Source organism: Petromyzon marinus, chromosome 54 (assembly GCF_048934315.1).
Source record: "Petromyzon marinus isolate PM22_M1 ecotype Great Lakes invasive population chromosome 54, UKy_Petmar_22M1.pri1.0, whole genome shotgun sequence".
Taxonomy (NCBI): Eukaryota; Metazoa; Chordata; class Hyperoartia; order Petromyzontiformes; family Petromyzontidae; genus Petromyzon; species Petromyzon marinus.
In genome coordinates, this window is record NC_133720.1 from 8,709,998 (window position 1) to 8,726,981 (window position 16,984).

The following is a 16,984-nucleotide window of genomic DNA, read 5'->3' on the forward strand; positions in this document are numbered from 1 at the left end:
AGTCTCTGTGTGAGTCTATGAGTCTCTGTGTGAGGCTATGGGTTCTCTGTGTGAGTCAATGGGTTTCTGTAAGTCTATGAGGCTCTGTGTGAGGCTATGGGTTCTCTGTGTGAGTCTATGGGTTTCTGTAAGTCTATTAGTCTCTGTGTGAGTCTATGGGTCTCTGTGTTTCAAGGCCGGACCTGGCCATGATAGTCCTCCCGTGTCCCCGCACCCCCTCCCCGCCCCAGTGTTTTGCTCCTTCCTGCGGCTGTCGCCAGATTAGCTATCGCAGCGAGACGGGTGGCGCCCTCCTTGTGGGTCACGAACTTCTCACAGAGGCCAGTTAATTAGTGACTCGACTTCTCACTCACTCACACACCCATCCACCCCTCCCCTCCCACTTACCCAACTATCCATCCTACCCAAGAGAGGGGGGGGGGGGACGATGGAGTCCAAGTGGGACCGATTCAGATACCCGATCACTTACCACTGATGTGAGCCGTGATTCTAACTCAGAAGGGTGGAATCATGATCACCCCCTTGTGTATGTGGGGAGCGGTGGCGCAATGGTTAGCGCACTGCGCTCCTAAACTGGCGACCCAACTTTGATTTCCGCTCACGCCACCACCAGTGACGATTATGTGAACGGTCCTGGGCCTCCCCTATATCGACTCAGCCTCAACATGAGTACCTGGTGCGATGTGCAAATATTGCCACGATGCCGACCTTCATAGGTTCTACTCGCTAACAGCACCTTTCCCCAACAGTCATATCATGTCTGCAAGGGGGATGTTTGTATTTTTCTAGAGCCACACACACATGCGCACGCGCGTGTACAGGAAACATCACCACGACACAATTCAGAGCCAAGTTTGCCTTCTGTATTTACTGGTGTTCGCTTTACTGTGGAAAACACGACCTGTTACACCCCCCACCACACAGCCCCCATCAGAAATTTTTAGCGTGGCAGGCAACCGGAGAAAACGCTCGCGTGTGTGAGCGGGCAACACTCGATCCCGTACAGACAGGACAGGTGGAGCCCACCTGTGGATGGGATTCACGGGGGTTGGCCAAGCGGTGGTCAAACGCAGAGCGTGGAGGACTCGGTGGGGAGGTGTTGTTATTTGTGGCATCATCTGTATTATTGTTCTTATGTAAGCGAGCTTGGCTATGCTATGCATTGGTAAAGCTGTGGACAAGTTTCGACATTGAGGGTCTCACCAGCAGAAACCGGTCCAGAGGTTTCACTTGTGGTTGAAAACGATGGCACTCCCATAAGGAATGCCGTGGCTGATGGGATGTGTAAAACTGTAACTGGGTGATTGAGTCGAGATAGAGGTTAGTGAAGGGGGGCCACGCGTCTGCTCAGTTTTGCTGCCCCTCCCTGGGGGGGGGGGGGGGGGGGGGGTGGGGGGCTTGGGCTTCTCCCAGAGCCCACCAATCCAGACTCCAACGTAGGGGTCGTGGAATCGTTAGCCATAGGTCATAGGTCACGTGAGGTTCATCGCCAGCAGCAGCACCACCGTCGTGACCCCTGACGCCCCGGTGGGAGCAGAGCCGTCACTCGGGCTCACGGTGTGATGGACAGTCGACAGTGTGATTGACAGGTGACGGTGTGAATGACAGGTGACGGTGTGATTGACAGTCGAAGGTGTGAATGACAGTCGACAGTGTGATTGACAGGTGACGGTGTGAATGACAGGTGACGGTGTGATTGACAGTCGACAGTGTGATTGACAGTCGACAGTGTGATTGACAGGTGACGGTGTGAATGACAGGTGACGGTGTGATTGACAGGTGACGGTGTGAATGACAGTCGACGGTGCGATTGACAGTCGACGGTGTGAATGACAGTCGACGGTGTGATTGACAGGTGACGGTGTGATTGACAGGTGACGGTGTAAATGAAAGGTGACGGTGTGAATGACAGGTAACGGTGTGAATGACAGGTGACGGTGTGATTGACAGGTGACGTGTGAATGACAGGTGACGGTGTGAATGACAGGTGACGGTGTGAATGACGGGTGACAGTGTGATTGACAGGTGACGGTGTGAATGACAGTCGACAGTGTGATTGACAGGTGACGGTGTGATTGACAGGTGACGGTGTGATTGACAGGTGACGGTGTGAATGACAGGTGAAGGTGTGAATGACAGGTGAAGGTGTGAATGAAAGGTGACGGTGTGAATGACAGGTGACGGTGTGAATGACAGTCGACAGTGTGATTGACAGGTGACGGTGTGAATGACAGGTGACGGTGTGATTGACAGGTGACGGTGTGATTGACAGGTGACGGTGTGAATCACAGATGATGGTGTGATTGACAGGTGACGGTGTGATTGACAGGTGACGGTGTGATTGACAGGTGACGGTGTGATTGACAGGTGACGGTGTGATTGACAGGTGACGGTGTGAATGACAGGTGACGGTGTGAATGAAAGGTGACGGTGTGAATCACAGATGACGGTGTGATTGACAGGTGACGGTGTGAATGACAGGTGACGGTGTGATTGACAGGTGACGGTGTGATTGACAGTCGACAGTGTGATTGACAGGTGACGGTGTGATTGACAGGTGACGGTGTGAATGACAGGTGACGGTGTGAATGACAGGTGACGGTGTGATTGACAGTCGACGGTGTGATTGACAGGTGACGGTGTGATTGACAGGTGACGGTGTGATTGACAGGTGACGGTGTGATTGACAGTCGACGGTGTGATTGACAGTCGACAGTGTGATTGACAGGTGACGGTGTGATTGACAGTCGACGGTGTGAATGAAAGGTGACGGTGTGATTGACAGTCGAAGGTGTGAATGACAGGTGACGGTGTGACTGACAGTCGAAGGTGTGAATGACAGGTGACGGTGTGAATGACAGGTGACGGTGTGATTGACAGTCGAAGGTGTGAATGACAGTCGAAGGTGTGAATGACAGGTGACGGTGTGATTGACAGGTGACGGTGTGAATGACAGGTGACGGTGTGATTGACAGGTGACGGTGTGATTGACATGTGACGGTGTGATTGACAGGTGATGTGATTGACAGGTGACGACGTGATTGACAGGGGACGCTTCGATTCAATCTCCCGGCGTGGCAGTTGAAACAACAGCGCGAGATTCAGAACAACACAAGACAACAACACAACAACAAATCCCCTCCCCAGACGCCTCCCCGCGTCCACACCGCAGAATGACCGCGCTCAGCACCCCGCAGCTGGTCGCGTCGATCGGCAGCTCCGAACGAGCGTGTTGGGGTACACTGCGGGTAGCCCCGGGCGTGTGGATAACTCCCAAAACCTCTTCTTGTTCTTCCAAGACCAACTGCGGTCCAGCGGGGACGAGTTTGTCACGAAGACCCCGTGGAACTGGCTCGCTAAGCGGTGGTGGTGGTGTCGGCCCTCCCCGCCAGCAGGGGACTTAAGCCAGCAAATTTCAGGGGCTGCGCCTGTACCTCGTGAGCGGACCCCACAGAGCCACGGGTGGTGGCGTCGATCTGAAACTAAACTATAAACTACTTTGTAAAATACTCTTTGGTTCTTTCGGTAAAGTCACTTAGGTATAAAAAATAAAATACCTACGTGACTTTACCGAAAGAACCAAAGAGTATGGATTCCTGCAGTTACGAAAGCTTCAAATCAAGATTACTTTGTAAAATGTATTTTACCAGGTGTAAGAGCCGCACTGAAGCTGTATAGCTCTTTTTTCAGAAGCGGCCTGGCTATCACAAATTATAGTGCAACGAAGCGGCTTATCGTCACGTGGACATTTACAGCAGCCGAATAACTGTAAACGCGTGGTGATGTTGACTCTACATGGAGGGAAAACACCGGAGGACACGGAGAAAAATCTACGCGACCACGGAGAGACACGCAGACTCCAAATATACAGCAGCAGGCGTCAAGAGTCGCGATGGACCCCACGAGCTCCTGCGTGCCAGGCGAGGGAGTTAACATCTCGTCACCAGAGCGCCTAACCTCTTGGACGGGGCTCTGGACTCTCGGGTTCCGCCAACGGCAGTGGACATCGCAGAGCTCCTGTGGCGTGCAGAGCTGAGGTTGTTGGTGTTCAACTGCCCCATCAGGCAGGGGTCTTCAGGAAAGAATGCGACCTCCCTGGGAAGCTGCTAGAACAGCTCTCTCCCCGGCTCCCGATACCGGCGATACATCTGCGCCTTGCCAATGTTTTTGTTTTGCAACTCCCAGCAGCTGTCACAGATGCTGCTGATGCTGCACAAATTCTGCCTGAGTTGGACTCCTGCTGCTGCCAGCGCTGGGATGGAGAATCTGACTCCCTGCCCTCCAGATAAAAGTCAACAGTTTCTGGGCACAGGCCCAAAGCGTCAAACGCCCAGCAACAAGCAGCACTATTAGAGGGTTGTAATTGGTAATCATAGTTGACATTTATATAGAATTGAGCAAGGTTCTTATTATTATTGTAACAGAGTGGGGGAAAGAGACGACGGGAGGAGGGAATTCCAGAGTGGAGAAGCACGAGAGGAGTGAGTGACAGTGTGGTGAGTGGGAGAGTGGTGAGTGGTGAGTGGGAGAGTGGTGAGTGGGAAAGTGGTGAGTGGGAGAGTGGTGAGTGGGAGAGTGGTGAGTGGGAGAGTGGTGAGTGGGTGAGTGGGAAAGTGGAGAGTGGTGAGTGGGAGTGGTGAGTGGAAGAGTAGTGAGTGGGAGAGTGGGAGAGTGGTGAGTAGGAGAGTGGTGAGTGGGTGAGTGGGTGAGTGAGTGGGAGAGTGGGTGAGTGGGTGAGTGAGTGGGAGAGTGGGTGAGTGGTGAGTGGGAGAGTGGGAAAGTGGAGAGTGGTGAGTGGGAGTGGTGAGTGGAAGAGTAGTGAGTGGGAGAGTGGGAGAGTGGTGAGTAGGAGAGTGGTGAGTGGGTGAGTGGGTGAGTGAGTGGGAGAGTGGGTGAGTGGTGAGTGGGAGAGTGGGAGAGTGGTGAGTGGGTGAGTGGGAGAGTGGGTGAGTGGTGAGTGGTGAGTGGGAGAGTGGGAGAGTGGAAGAGTGGATGAGTGGTGAGTGGGAGAGTGGTGAGTGGTGAGTGGTGAGTGGTGAGTGGGAGAGTGGTGAGTGAGAGAGTGGTGAGTGGGAGAGTGGGAGAGTGGTGAGTGGGAGAGTGGTGAGTGGGAGAGTGGGTGAGTGGTGAGTGGTGAGTGGGAGAGTGGTGAGTGGGAGAGTGGGAGAGTGGTGAGTGGGAGAGTGGTGAGTGGGAGAGTGGTGAATGGGTGAGTGGGAGAGTGGGTGAGTGGGAGAGTGGGAGAGTGGGTGAGTGGGAGAGTGGTGAGTGGGTGAGTGGGTGAGTGGGAGAGTGGTGAGTGGGTGAGTGGGAGAGTGGGAGAGTGGGAGAGTGGGTGAGTGGGTGAGTGGTGAGTGGGAGAGTGGTGAGTGGTGAGTGGGAGAGTGGTGAGTGGGAGAGTGGTGAGTGGGAGAGTGGGAGAGTGGTGAGTGGGAGAGTGGGAGAGTGGTGAGTGGGAGAGTGGTGAGTGGGAGAGTGGTGAGTGGGTGAGTGGGAGAGTGAGTGAGTGGGAGAGTGGTGAGTGGGTGAGTGGGAGAGTGGGAGAGTGGGAGAGTGGGAGAGTGGGTGAGTGGGTGAGTGGGTGAGTGGTGAGTGGGAGAGTGGTGAGTGGGAGAGTGGTGAGTGGGTGAGTGGGAGAGTGGTGAGTGGGAGAGTGGTGAGTGGGAGAGTTGGAGAGTGGGAGAGTGGCAGTGTGGTGAGTGGCAGTGTGGTGAGTGGGAGAGTGGTGAGTGGGAGAGTGGTGAGTGGGACAGTGGTGAGTGGTGAGTGGGAGAGTGGTGAGTGGTGAGTGGGAGAGTGGGTGAGTGGGAGAGTGGTGAGTGGGAGAGTGGGTGAGTGGGTGAGTGGTGAGTGGGAGAGTGGTGAGTGGGAGAGGGGTGAGTGGGTGAGTGGGAGAGTGGGAGAGTGGCAGTGTGGTGAGTGGTGAGTGGGAGAGTGGGAGAGTGGGAGTGTGGTGAGTGGCAGTGTGGTGAGTGGGAGAGTGGGTGAGTGGGTGAGTGGGAGAGTGGGAGAGTGGTGAGTGGGAGAGTGGCGAGTGGGAGAGTGGGAGAGTGGGTGAGTAGTGAGTGGGAGAGTGGGTGAGTGGTAGAGTGGGTGAGTGGGAGAGTGGGAGAGTGGGTGAGTGGCAGTGTGGTGAGTGGGTGAGTGGGAGAGTGGGAGAGTGGGAGAGTGGTGAGTGGGAGAGTGGGAGTGTGGCAGTGTGGTGAGTGGGAGAGTGGGAGAGTGGTGAGTGGGTGAGTGGAAGAGGGGGAGAGTGAGTACGTGAGTGGATGTGTGAATGGGTGTGTGAGTGGGTGGGTGAGTATATGAGTGGGTGGGTGAGATGTTGTGATTTGTCGTGTGGTGGTTGAACACCGCGTGGTTGTGGTGGTTGCACACCACCTGGTGGTGGTGTTAGTAGTGGTAGTGATGGTGGTTGCACACCGCGTGCTGGATGAGACGACTCAGTCAGCGTCCGTACAGACCGAGTCCTCAACACGGGAGGAGGAAGCCAGCGGAGTGAAGTTCACGGGAACGGTGACCACAGCAGTAATAGCGACAGAAGAGCGATAGGGAGGCGACTGTCCGCTCGTGATTGAGTGGCTGGCTATTTGACACTGTGAGAATCCAGTTTCATCACAGTTGGTCGGGCAGCTGAAAACCTGGCTCTGGATTCAAACCTAGTATCCTGGGTTCGAATCCATGCCACTGACCTGCTGGGCCACCCGGACACCTACATGAGCCCCCTCGTTTATCTCGGGAGAGTCTCACCGAGTCTAAAGACTCTTGTCAAGTTCGTTGCAGCAGTCGTGGGGGGATGGGGCGATGCTGCTGCTGCTGCTGTGATGCCAACTGAGTGATTCGCAGGGAATGTTTCACCATTGGGGATGTGGGGTTGGTTGGCCAATGTCAGTTCCACTGTGGGTGTGGGGTTAGCTGTGGAAGGAGGAAGCCCGTGACGAACTAGGGGGGGGGAGGTGGGGGGGCGGAGAACGTGCGGGAATTCATCTTCTTTGGTTCTTTCGGTAAAGTTACGTAGAATGAGAATAAAATAATAAATTGATAAAATAAAATAACACAATAAAATTATCACGTTTCGGCCACAACACAAGCGGCCTTCATCAGGTGAAGGGACGAGACTGTCTGGAGGACAACGCTGGAGCGAACAAAGCCACGTGGTGCTAAAGCTGAGGGTAAGAATCCACCCATTTTTTCGCCATATAGCATTGTGATATATAACGACTTATTGTTGGTACCTTAGCTGATTGGAGAATATATAGAGTTAATTGATAACATTGAGGTAATTTATATTTTAGTTTCTATTGGTTTACTATATAGTATTCATTATATAGTGTAGTGTATACCCAGTTACTGTGAATAGCTCAGATGTGTAGGCTTTGACTTTAACATAGCCATTTCTGTGACCAGTCACAAGCTAATCACTCAGCTATTTCAATGCTAAATTCTATGCTAATTCCTTTGTCAAGGCGCTTTGTTTCTTCTCACACAGGTTAAAGGTCGCGATCTGAGCATGGCTTTGTTCGCTCCAGCGCTGTCCTCCAGACAGTCCCGTCCCTTCACCTGATGAAGGCCGCTTGTGTTGTGGCCGAAACGTCGTGATAATTTTATTGTGTTATTTTATTTGATCAATTTATTATTTTATTCTCATTCTACGTGACTTTACCGAAAGAGCCAAAGAAGATTAATCCTTGCAGTCGCGAAAGCTTTAAATCGAAATTTAACGGGCGGGAATTCTAAGGTGGGGCAATGTTCCAGAGGTCATCAGAGACGTAATCACCGGTGACAGCGGCGGCACACAGAGGACTCTTATCCCGTAGCTACTACACACTGCTAGGGGCGGGGGAGAGAACATTATTTCTCACCACCAGTGGTGGGTTAGACAGCAATTATCACTCACTCCCTCACCACTGGTGGTGAGTTTAATATCAATTCTCACCACCAGTGGTGAGTAATAATTCACACAGCAAGATTCAGCAGCGATCAGATTTGCGACAGTTCACCTGAAGCTGCATCAAATATCGTCAGGACCAGCACCACAAAGTCAGAATCATGACACCTGAGAATCCCGTTTCATCACAACTCACTCTATGTGAGTCTATGGCCTCTATGTGAGTCTATAGGTCTCTGTGTGTGGCTATGGGTTTCTGTGTGAGTCTATGGGTCTCTGTTTGAGTCTATGGGTGTGTGTGTGAGTCTATGGGTCTCTCTGTATGACTACGGATGTCTATGTGAGTCTTATGGGTCTCTGTGAGTCTATGGGTCTCAGTGTGAGTCTATGGGTGTCTATGTGAGTCTATTGGTCTCTATGTGGGTCTATATGTGAATCCATTGGTCTCTGTATGTCTATGGATGTCTATGTGAGTCTATGGATATCTATGTGAATCCATTGGTCTCTGCATGTCTATGGATGTCTATGTGAGTCCATGGATCTCTATGTGAGTCTATTGGTGTCTGTATGTCTATGGATGTTTATGTGAGTCTATGGATCTCTATGTGAGTCTATTGGTCTCTGTATATCTATGGATGTCTATGTAAGCCTCTATGATGGTTTATGGTGACCGGCCATTATGAACCGCCCACCCCTACACTTTCACTCCCTTGTCCGGTATCTTATTTCCCCCCTCTTCTGAGTGCTCATCATCATTATCACCCATGTAGGCCAGGTTGTCGCTTCCAGCGTCATCGTCGCCCTTCGCCCTGGCCAGGGTGGTGATGTCTGGGATGTCGCTGCGGTGCCAGCGACACCGGATGAGGCGGTAGATGGCGACTCCCGGGATGAAGAGGCAGGGCAGGGCGATGAGCAGGACGATGATGAAGATCATCCAGGCCGGGTAGGGGAGCTGCTCCTTCTGCGGGAAGTCAGACTGCAACCGCCGGGCGAGGAACATGCAGAGAGACGCAGAGAGAGAGAGAGGCAGAGAGAGATGGAGAGAGGCAGAAACAGAGAGAGATGCAGAGAGATGGAGAGATGCAGAGAGAAAGAGAGGCAGAAACAGAGAGAGATGGAGAGAGAGACAGAGAGATGCAGAGAGACAGAGAGATGCAGAGAGAGAGAGACAGAGAGATGCAGAGAGAGAGGCAGAGAGAGAGAGACAGAGAGATGCAGAGAGAGAGAGAGGCAGAGAGAGAGACAGAGAGATGCAGAGAGAGAGAGGCACAGAGATGCAGAGAGAGAGGCAGAAACAGAGAGAGATACATAAAGACACTCCTGTAAACCTCTTTCCACTGGCACATCTGAACTGAGCCAGAACCAAACTGTGCTACACACGCCGGCGTCAGCAGTAATTGTGGCCAAGCAGGGCCAGGGGCTGGGCTGATGCCGCGTTCTACGCGTGTGACGTTGGTCAGTACGCAGTGAGCACGAACCACCTCCCACGGCGTTACCCCCCATGGTGTCACCCCCACAGCGCGACTGCGCCACCCCCACGGCATCACCTTCTACCGTCTCTGTCCATAATGGCCGACAAATGAGCGATAGAAACGGCCTGCGAGTGAATCACCGACCACGCAGATGTCAGCCAATCACACGGCGCTGCGCTAGCCAATGGGATTACTCGATCGGTGGATCTCTTCCCAATGAATCCACGCAGTGATTAACCCTCGGTGAATCGATGCTCTTACGTCGCTGTCGGATCGACTGAGCAGAATCGATAATGCAGACACCTCGATTCGGGCTCCACAAGACCAGACATGGGCAGACACGCCCCCACGAGGCAATGCCACGCCTACTTTCTTCTACATATGGGTAGATTGCCAATCGGTGATTTTGTGTGGTGTCTGGTTTGAGTTTTGTATCACAGCGCCGCAGGGCTCCCCGCTCGCTCTTGGGGAGGTTAGGGGTTGGATTCCACGGCCACCCTGGTTAATACTGTAGTGCAAGTACAGGAGACTCTCGATTATCTGCACGAATGACAGCCGCAAATAATTCAGAATAATTGAAAATCGCGTATTATCCAACAATATCCATTTCAGCGGATCTCTCGGCCAAAAACTCCTAATATAGGTAAAAATTATGTTTAAGTTAATAAATTTAATTTGTTAATGAACAAAACTAAAATCTTTAGAAAATAATTGACCGATCGATGCGCGTGCTCAGTGATAACACTTTTCTGCTCCCGCACAGCAGAAAACTGCGCCCACTGAGTGGACAACAGCAGAGCTACGCCAATCAACATCAATCGAACTCCGCCTATGGTTGTAAAGATATGCAACTACTTTACTGTAGAGGCGATCGCATGGATATCGGAGTAACTGGAGCAGATATTTGTTCGGTGTAAGCACGTGACTTGTAGCAAACATTTCCAAGAATAACAATGTGTAACCGTTTTTAGATGATTAATTTGGGCTTAAGGGAAAATCCATCAGTCATCAATTTATGTCAAAATCTCAGGTGCGCGGTTAATCCGCAAGTTGGATAAACGAAACGCGGATAATCGAGAGTCCACTGCACGCACTGTAACAGGACCACGACTGCCGCTACTTCCACACGCCGTCCGCATCACTCCCAGCGGACGTTAAAAACCCCGTGATGCCGACGGCGGCGGCGTCGTCGTCACGGTAAACAAGTCTAAGAATGACACTGCAGGTGACTCAATTGGGATGGCACGGCAGCAACGTCACCCCCTATTGGAGCACCGCAGAGCTCGGGCTATGGCTGCTAGCGGCGGTCCTGGCTCTCTACCAGCTCGCCATTGTGACGTGATAGGTGAGACGACAACACGTAACAGTGACACGTGACGTCACGCGAGACAGTGCCATGTGGCGTCTGCCGTTGACCAAAACTTCGTCTACGAGATGCTTTTCTTGTTAACGGCCACCGTTTGCCGCTAAGTGGTGGTGACGTCACCACGGCGCTCGTGACAGGCTAGGTGTGCATGCGCTCCCGGTTCTTTCGGTAAAAGTCACGTGTTAAAAGCCCGTTGCTGGCAGGGAGTCACGGGACAGACCAAGGTGCCATGTGACTTGACTGCTGTGCCAGGCTAGGTCCATGAGGAGGTCACGGCACAGACCCAGGTGACGTGGGCCGACGGACGAACACGCCAAGTTCCGTCACGTGCGCTTGCGTGACCGCGGTCGATCGACGGAGTGGCCGGTCACTGTCCAGCAGCGGAGCGCACGCGACTCACAAACTTGGGGTTCCAGGACTCGTAGGTGAGCGGAGTCTGGGCCTGCACGACGATGTAGGCGACGAAGACGACGACGAGGAGCAGGGGGCTGATGAAGCGCCACGTCACCATCCAGTAGTAGTTGGGTTTCCTCCCCGTCATGAACTTGAGGTCGCTGCTGAACCTGGATGCAGAGGTCATCAGGGTCATCGTGACGCGGGCGACCTCCACCACTCGTACCGTGTGTAGCTGTGTCTCTATCGCTGTCTCCTGCTTCTCACTGCCTCTTGCTCTCTCGTCTGCCTCAGTCTCCCTGTCTCTCTCATTGCGTCTCTCCCTCTCTCTTTCCCTGTCTCTCTGCCTCTCTCTGTCTCTCGTTCTCTCTGTCTCTCGCTCTCTCTGGCTCAGTCTTGACAGTAATAGTGATGTCATTCCATCATCATCATGATCGTCATCCAGGCATGGTCAGTCCACTGCTGGATGGAGGCCTGCATTCCTCCCAAAATCAGAATATTTATCCTGGAGAAATCCAATGAGCTATGAGGCTCTTTTTTTACAGATGTCCAGTAAGTGTACGTGAGAAAGTTACATGAAACAATACAAATAACGATAGGAGTGCAAAGTATAGGAAAGGTAAGCAAATCACTAACATATAAATAAATAATCTAAAGCTAAACCATTTTTATCTTACCAGGTAAGGCTCACTGAGCTCTATAGCTCATTTTAGCACCGACCTGGCCACAAATGATTGCTCAACGAAGTGGCTTATCACGTGGAAATTTATAGCAGCCAAATAATCTAAATACGTGATGTGGATTCTGAATGTGCAAGGAAAAACCAGAAGACCCGGAGAAAAATCCACACGACATGAAAACTCCAAATATTTAACAGGCGTCAGGGTCGGGATCTAAGCCAGGACCTCTTGTACACCAGGCGAGGAAGACAACATTTAGTCACTGTGGCCCCTTAATTAAATATAAAATAAATACACTATATAAGTTTTAATTGCATAAGTACATCAGTTCCCAAGCTTGGGCAAGGCAACAAACCAAGAACAAGAACAGTCCCAGACCACACCAAGACAACACAGTCCCTCAATAAAATTGAACGTTAAAATGTAACCATCGACACACGGGTAAGGACCAAAGTTACACATCACACTACCAAATGTGGCTGCATCCAGCACGAATCTTCTCATTTATAATATTTTTTGAAGATGATGTTAAGGAAGGAAACGAGGTTGTTGTTCCAAAGCGTTGGTGCTGCAATGGCAAAGGCTTTGCCACCGATTCCAATTCTTGTTCTTGGGATAGTTAAAAGGCAATTTTATGGATATCTGAGCTTTCATGGGTTTGACAATGGGGTTCATGAATTAGCTAAGTATAGCACAGATTTGCCAAAAAGGATTTTATGGACGAACAAAGCCCAATGTACATTTCTTCTAGCATCGAGTGATGTGAGATCGGATTGAAAGTCGAGGTCGCAATGGTGGGTCCTGTACGGCACATCCAGTGCAAATCGAAGAGCAGAATGAGAAAACGTCTTGCGCCTTTTGAGTGATTCCTCGTAGCAGCGTCACGGAAGCCAACCAGAGTGGGAGAATGATCATCGCTTCAAAAATCTGCCATCCACCCAGGAGAACGCAGCCGCTCCTCACACGGGGAAGTGACTCCACCGTCAGTCCATCTCCCAACCCGCGGGGGTTGGTGGATCACCACCCTGGCTCCCGGGACGCTCTCGACCTCCCCTGCCCCCGCGTGGGGCGGTATCGGCGCAGAGTACAGTGCGGTGGGGTGCAGCGTGGTGCGGTCGTGCGGGGGTGCTGGGGGTAGTGCGGTGGGGGGCGGTATGGTGGAGTATGGTGGGGGGCGGAATGGTGGGGGGTTCGGTGTGGTGTGGCAGGATGAGGGGGCGGGGGGGTTTAAAGTCCCCGCGTGGTCTCCGCCACGCAGACGGCGGCGTCTGGCACAGACGGAGGGCGCGGCCACGGCTCACGCACCACATCAACAACACGCACACACACACACTAAAACATACACACACTCACACACACTCACACATACACACACTAAAACATACACACACTCACACACACACACATACACTCACACATACACTCACACACTCACACATACAACAACCGCCATTCGCCACTAAGTGGCAGTGACGTCACCACGACGCTTGTGCCAGGCTATGTGCACCCTGAGGCCACGTGAAGTGTCGAACGCCCGCTGGCAGGAGGTCACGGGGCAGACCCAGGTGCCACGGGTCGACTGACTGAGATGACTGGCTGATGCACCAACTGTGCCCCCTATTGTGCCAACCTGCTGTGCTTTAGCCACCCGGCGTTACGCTCGTTGTTCTGAGCGTCGCTCCTCCGCCCTCCGTTGTTGTTGGAGGGCGACTACCTCCAACTGTCCAGTAGCATCCTTCACGAGCCTCTTCCACAGAGGCCGATCTTGACACCGCTGGTACCAGTCATCGGCAAGTCCACTCAGCTCCACGTCCTCCTGTACCACATCACTCCATCTCTTCTCTAGCCCGTGCCGGGCCCGCTTAGCCCCCTCAATCCGGCCGAACAAAAGCTGTTTCGGCATGCGGTGGCTGGGCATGCGGGCTACATGACCCAGCCATCGCAGCCTTGCCCGCCGGAGGAGCTCACCGATGGGACCTTGCCCAGATCTTTCAAGGATTTGTGAGCTCCTCACACAATCCAGTCTGGTTAAACCCAGGATGGATCGTAGGCAGGCCAGCCTAAATGTTTCTAACCGGCGAAGATGTTCCATTAGGGGGGTCCACGTTTCGCAAGCATAGAGAAGGGAGGGAATGACCGTGGCCGAGAAGACCTGAAGCTTAGTGCGGAGCGACAGACAAGGTAGCTTCCACACAGCGTTACACAACCGATGAAAAGATATTGCCGCTCGACTGATTCGGAGTGAGACCTCTGCTGTTAAACTGGAGCCAGTCATAAGCACACTGCCCAGGTATGGGAAACTCTCCACTCTCTCCACAACTGCCCCATCACCGATTGGGAGTTGTGGGGGTGGAGTGTCTGATGGTACAAAATACCCAGGCAGGTGCTTAGTTTTGGTGGGGCTGATGGTAAGGTCCCACCTCTTAGTGGCACGCTCCAGTCTCAGCAGCAGCGTCTCCAACTCCTCCTCTGACTGAGCAGCTATTACCAAATCATCAGCATACATAACGTGGTTGAGCAATAGGGACCCATCCCTTGACCGCACCCGGGCATCGATCAGCCTCCCATTATATGTGTACCATATGGAGATTCCCCCGGTACAGCTGTTGAAGGCTTCACGAACTACGTGGACAAAATATATGTTAAATAATGTGGGAGCCAGAGGACATCCCTGTCGCACCCCAAGGTGTACAGGGAATGGCTTTGACTCCCGGCCACGTAGTTTTACCCGGGCCCGCTCACCATCATGAAGGTCCTTAATGATCGTGAGCAGAGGGTCAGGTACTCCAAAAGCACAAAGAACAACCCAGAGCCCAGGCCTACTGATGGTATCATAGGCCTTGACCAGGTCAATAAAGCAGAGATGTAGATCTTGTTGGAATTCGCTACACCTCTGCTGTAGCAGACGGACAGAAAATATGGCATCTGTGCAGGACCGCTCTTTCCTGAAACCGCACTGGGGCTCCGCAAGCCTCTCCTCAGCGTGCCTGGCAAGGCGATGTTGAATAATCCTTGCCAGGACCTTTCCCGGAACACTGAGGAGTGAGATGCCCCTGTAGTTGTTACAGTCTGAGCGGTCCCCCTTCTTAAAAAGGGGGACCACCAGGGCATCCTTCCAATCCTGCGGAACCCGTCCAGTGGTCCAGACTGTTGTTATGATGTCATATAGGGCAGTCTCTGCACAAACGCCACCCTCCCTCAGCATTTCGCTTGGGAGATCATCTCTGCCCGCTGCCTTTCATGGTCTCAGACTCCGGATCACCTTCAGTACTTCCTCAACAGATGGCACCTCAGCCAGCCACTCACAGGGGGGTGACTTCTCCCAATATTTGAGGCACCGCAGGCCTCAGTAGGGTCATCCTCACTTTGTGCCACGATGTTTTCCTGGCTGAGGGATTTTCCCTCCCCCAGGACCTCACCGAAATGCTCAGCAAAATCTACAAACCTGTTCCTGGCGGTCTGAGATTGGATCACCGTTTTAACCCCTAATGATGGTAATAGGTGTTGCGCTGCAGGTTACTTTTTTGATGGAGTTAAATAGATATTTATGATCACACACATATAAACACTCGCACACATATAAACACTCGCACTCACACACTCACCCATACACTCACACACTCACCCATACACTCACACACTCACCCATACACTCACCCATACACTCACACACTCACCCATACACTCACGCACTCACCCATACACTCACGCACTCATACACATATAAACACTCACACACTCACCCATACACTCACACACATATAAACACTCGCACACTCACACATACACTCACACACATATAAACACTCACACACTCCCTCACACACTCACCCATGCACTCACACACATATAAACACTCGCACACATAATAGGTCCCTGCAGGGTGGGCTGGTAGGAACATTGGAATTTTGCGCAATTTTATGATATTGTTACTTAAAATTGTGCAAATTGAGAGCGTCTTCCCACCTTTTTGCCCTCAAAATCGTTGAGGGTTCTTCGGACAAATTATACACCCAACAGCACGAGATTTCACTTCGTTAAAGTATTGAAAGGGGACGGACGGACGGACACATTAATCTATTGCAGGCTGGTACACTCAGTTTACAACTTCGTTCCTACCAGTATAAACACTCACACATTCACCCATACACGCACACACTCACACACTCACCTATACACTCACACACTCACCCATAAATTCACTACTACCTATACACACACATAAACAAAGACTCCCCATGTAGCCTTAACAGACTGTAGGGGCAAGTGCTGTTAGCGAGCACCTATAAAGGCCGGCACGGCACACGAGGGGATGGGTGGCCAGCACCACGCCCGGCCGCCTTTGTGTCTCCCGAGTGGCGGTGTTTACATACCGCACCAGGTACTTATGTGAGGCTGAGTCGACCTAGGGGAGGCCCAGAAACGGTTCAGATAATCGTCACTGGTGTCAGCCGTGAGCGGGAATCGAACCAGAGTCGCCAGATTCGTAGCACAGCACGCTAATCGGAACGGCACACGAGGGGGTGGGTGGCCAGCACCACGCACGATAAACCTATACACACACAACTATAACACAGTCATAAATTGGCACAGTCTCACACACAGACTCATAAACACAACAGCCGCCATTAAATGGCAGAGACGTCACTACGGCACTTGAGCCAGGCCAAGTGCACTTTGGGGTCATCACGCAAAGTGTCGAAGGCTCGCCAGCAGTTCACGGGATAGACCGAGCAGGTGCCATGAGTCGATGACTGGCTGATGCACCACCTGTGCTCCCTACTGCACCAAATTGCACTGTTTTAGCCGCTCGGCGCTCCGCTCGTTGTTGTGAGCGTCGCTCCTCCGCCCTCTGCTGTTGCTTGGGGGTGATTGCCTCCAACTTCTCAGTCGCGACGTCTTTCACGAGCCTCCTCCACAGAGGCCGATATTGACACCATTGGCAAGTAGACTCAGCTCCACGTCCTTCTGTACCGCATCAGTCCATCTCTTCTCTAGTCCATGCCGCGTCCGTTTAGCCCCCTCTATGCGGCCAAACAGAAGCTGCTTGGGCATGCAGTGGCTGGGCTTGCGGGCTACGTGACCCAGCCTACGCAGCCTTGCCTGCCGGAGGAGCTCACCGATGGGACTGTATTCAGATCTTTCCAGAAATGAGCTCCTCACACAATCCAGCCTGGTTAAACCC

The 16,984-nt window shown here is 52.5% G+C and overlaps 1 protein-coding gene across 1 annotated transcript in view; it reads right to left on the reverse strand.

The window, feature by feature from the left end:
- Nucleotides 1-6,390: 6,390 nt before the first annotated feature.
- Nucleotides 6,391-16,984, reverse strand: part of LOC116954069 (sodium-dependent neutral amino acid transporter B(0)AT3-like) — a 71,596-nt gene continuing 61,002 nt past the window's right edge. The window contains exons 12-13 of the mRNA XM_076052160.1: nt 11,127-11,289; nt 6,391-8,864 (exon numbers count right to left, since the gene is read on the reverse strand). Of these exons, the coding sequence (XP_075908275.1) occupies nt 8,583-8,864; nt 11,127-11,289 (445 nt within the window). The 3' untranslated portion in view covers nt 6,391-8,582. The remainder of the gene's footprint in view (nt 8,865-11,126; nt 11,290-16,984) is intronic.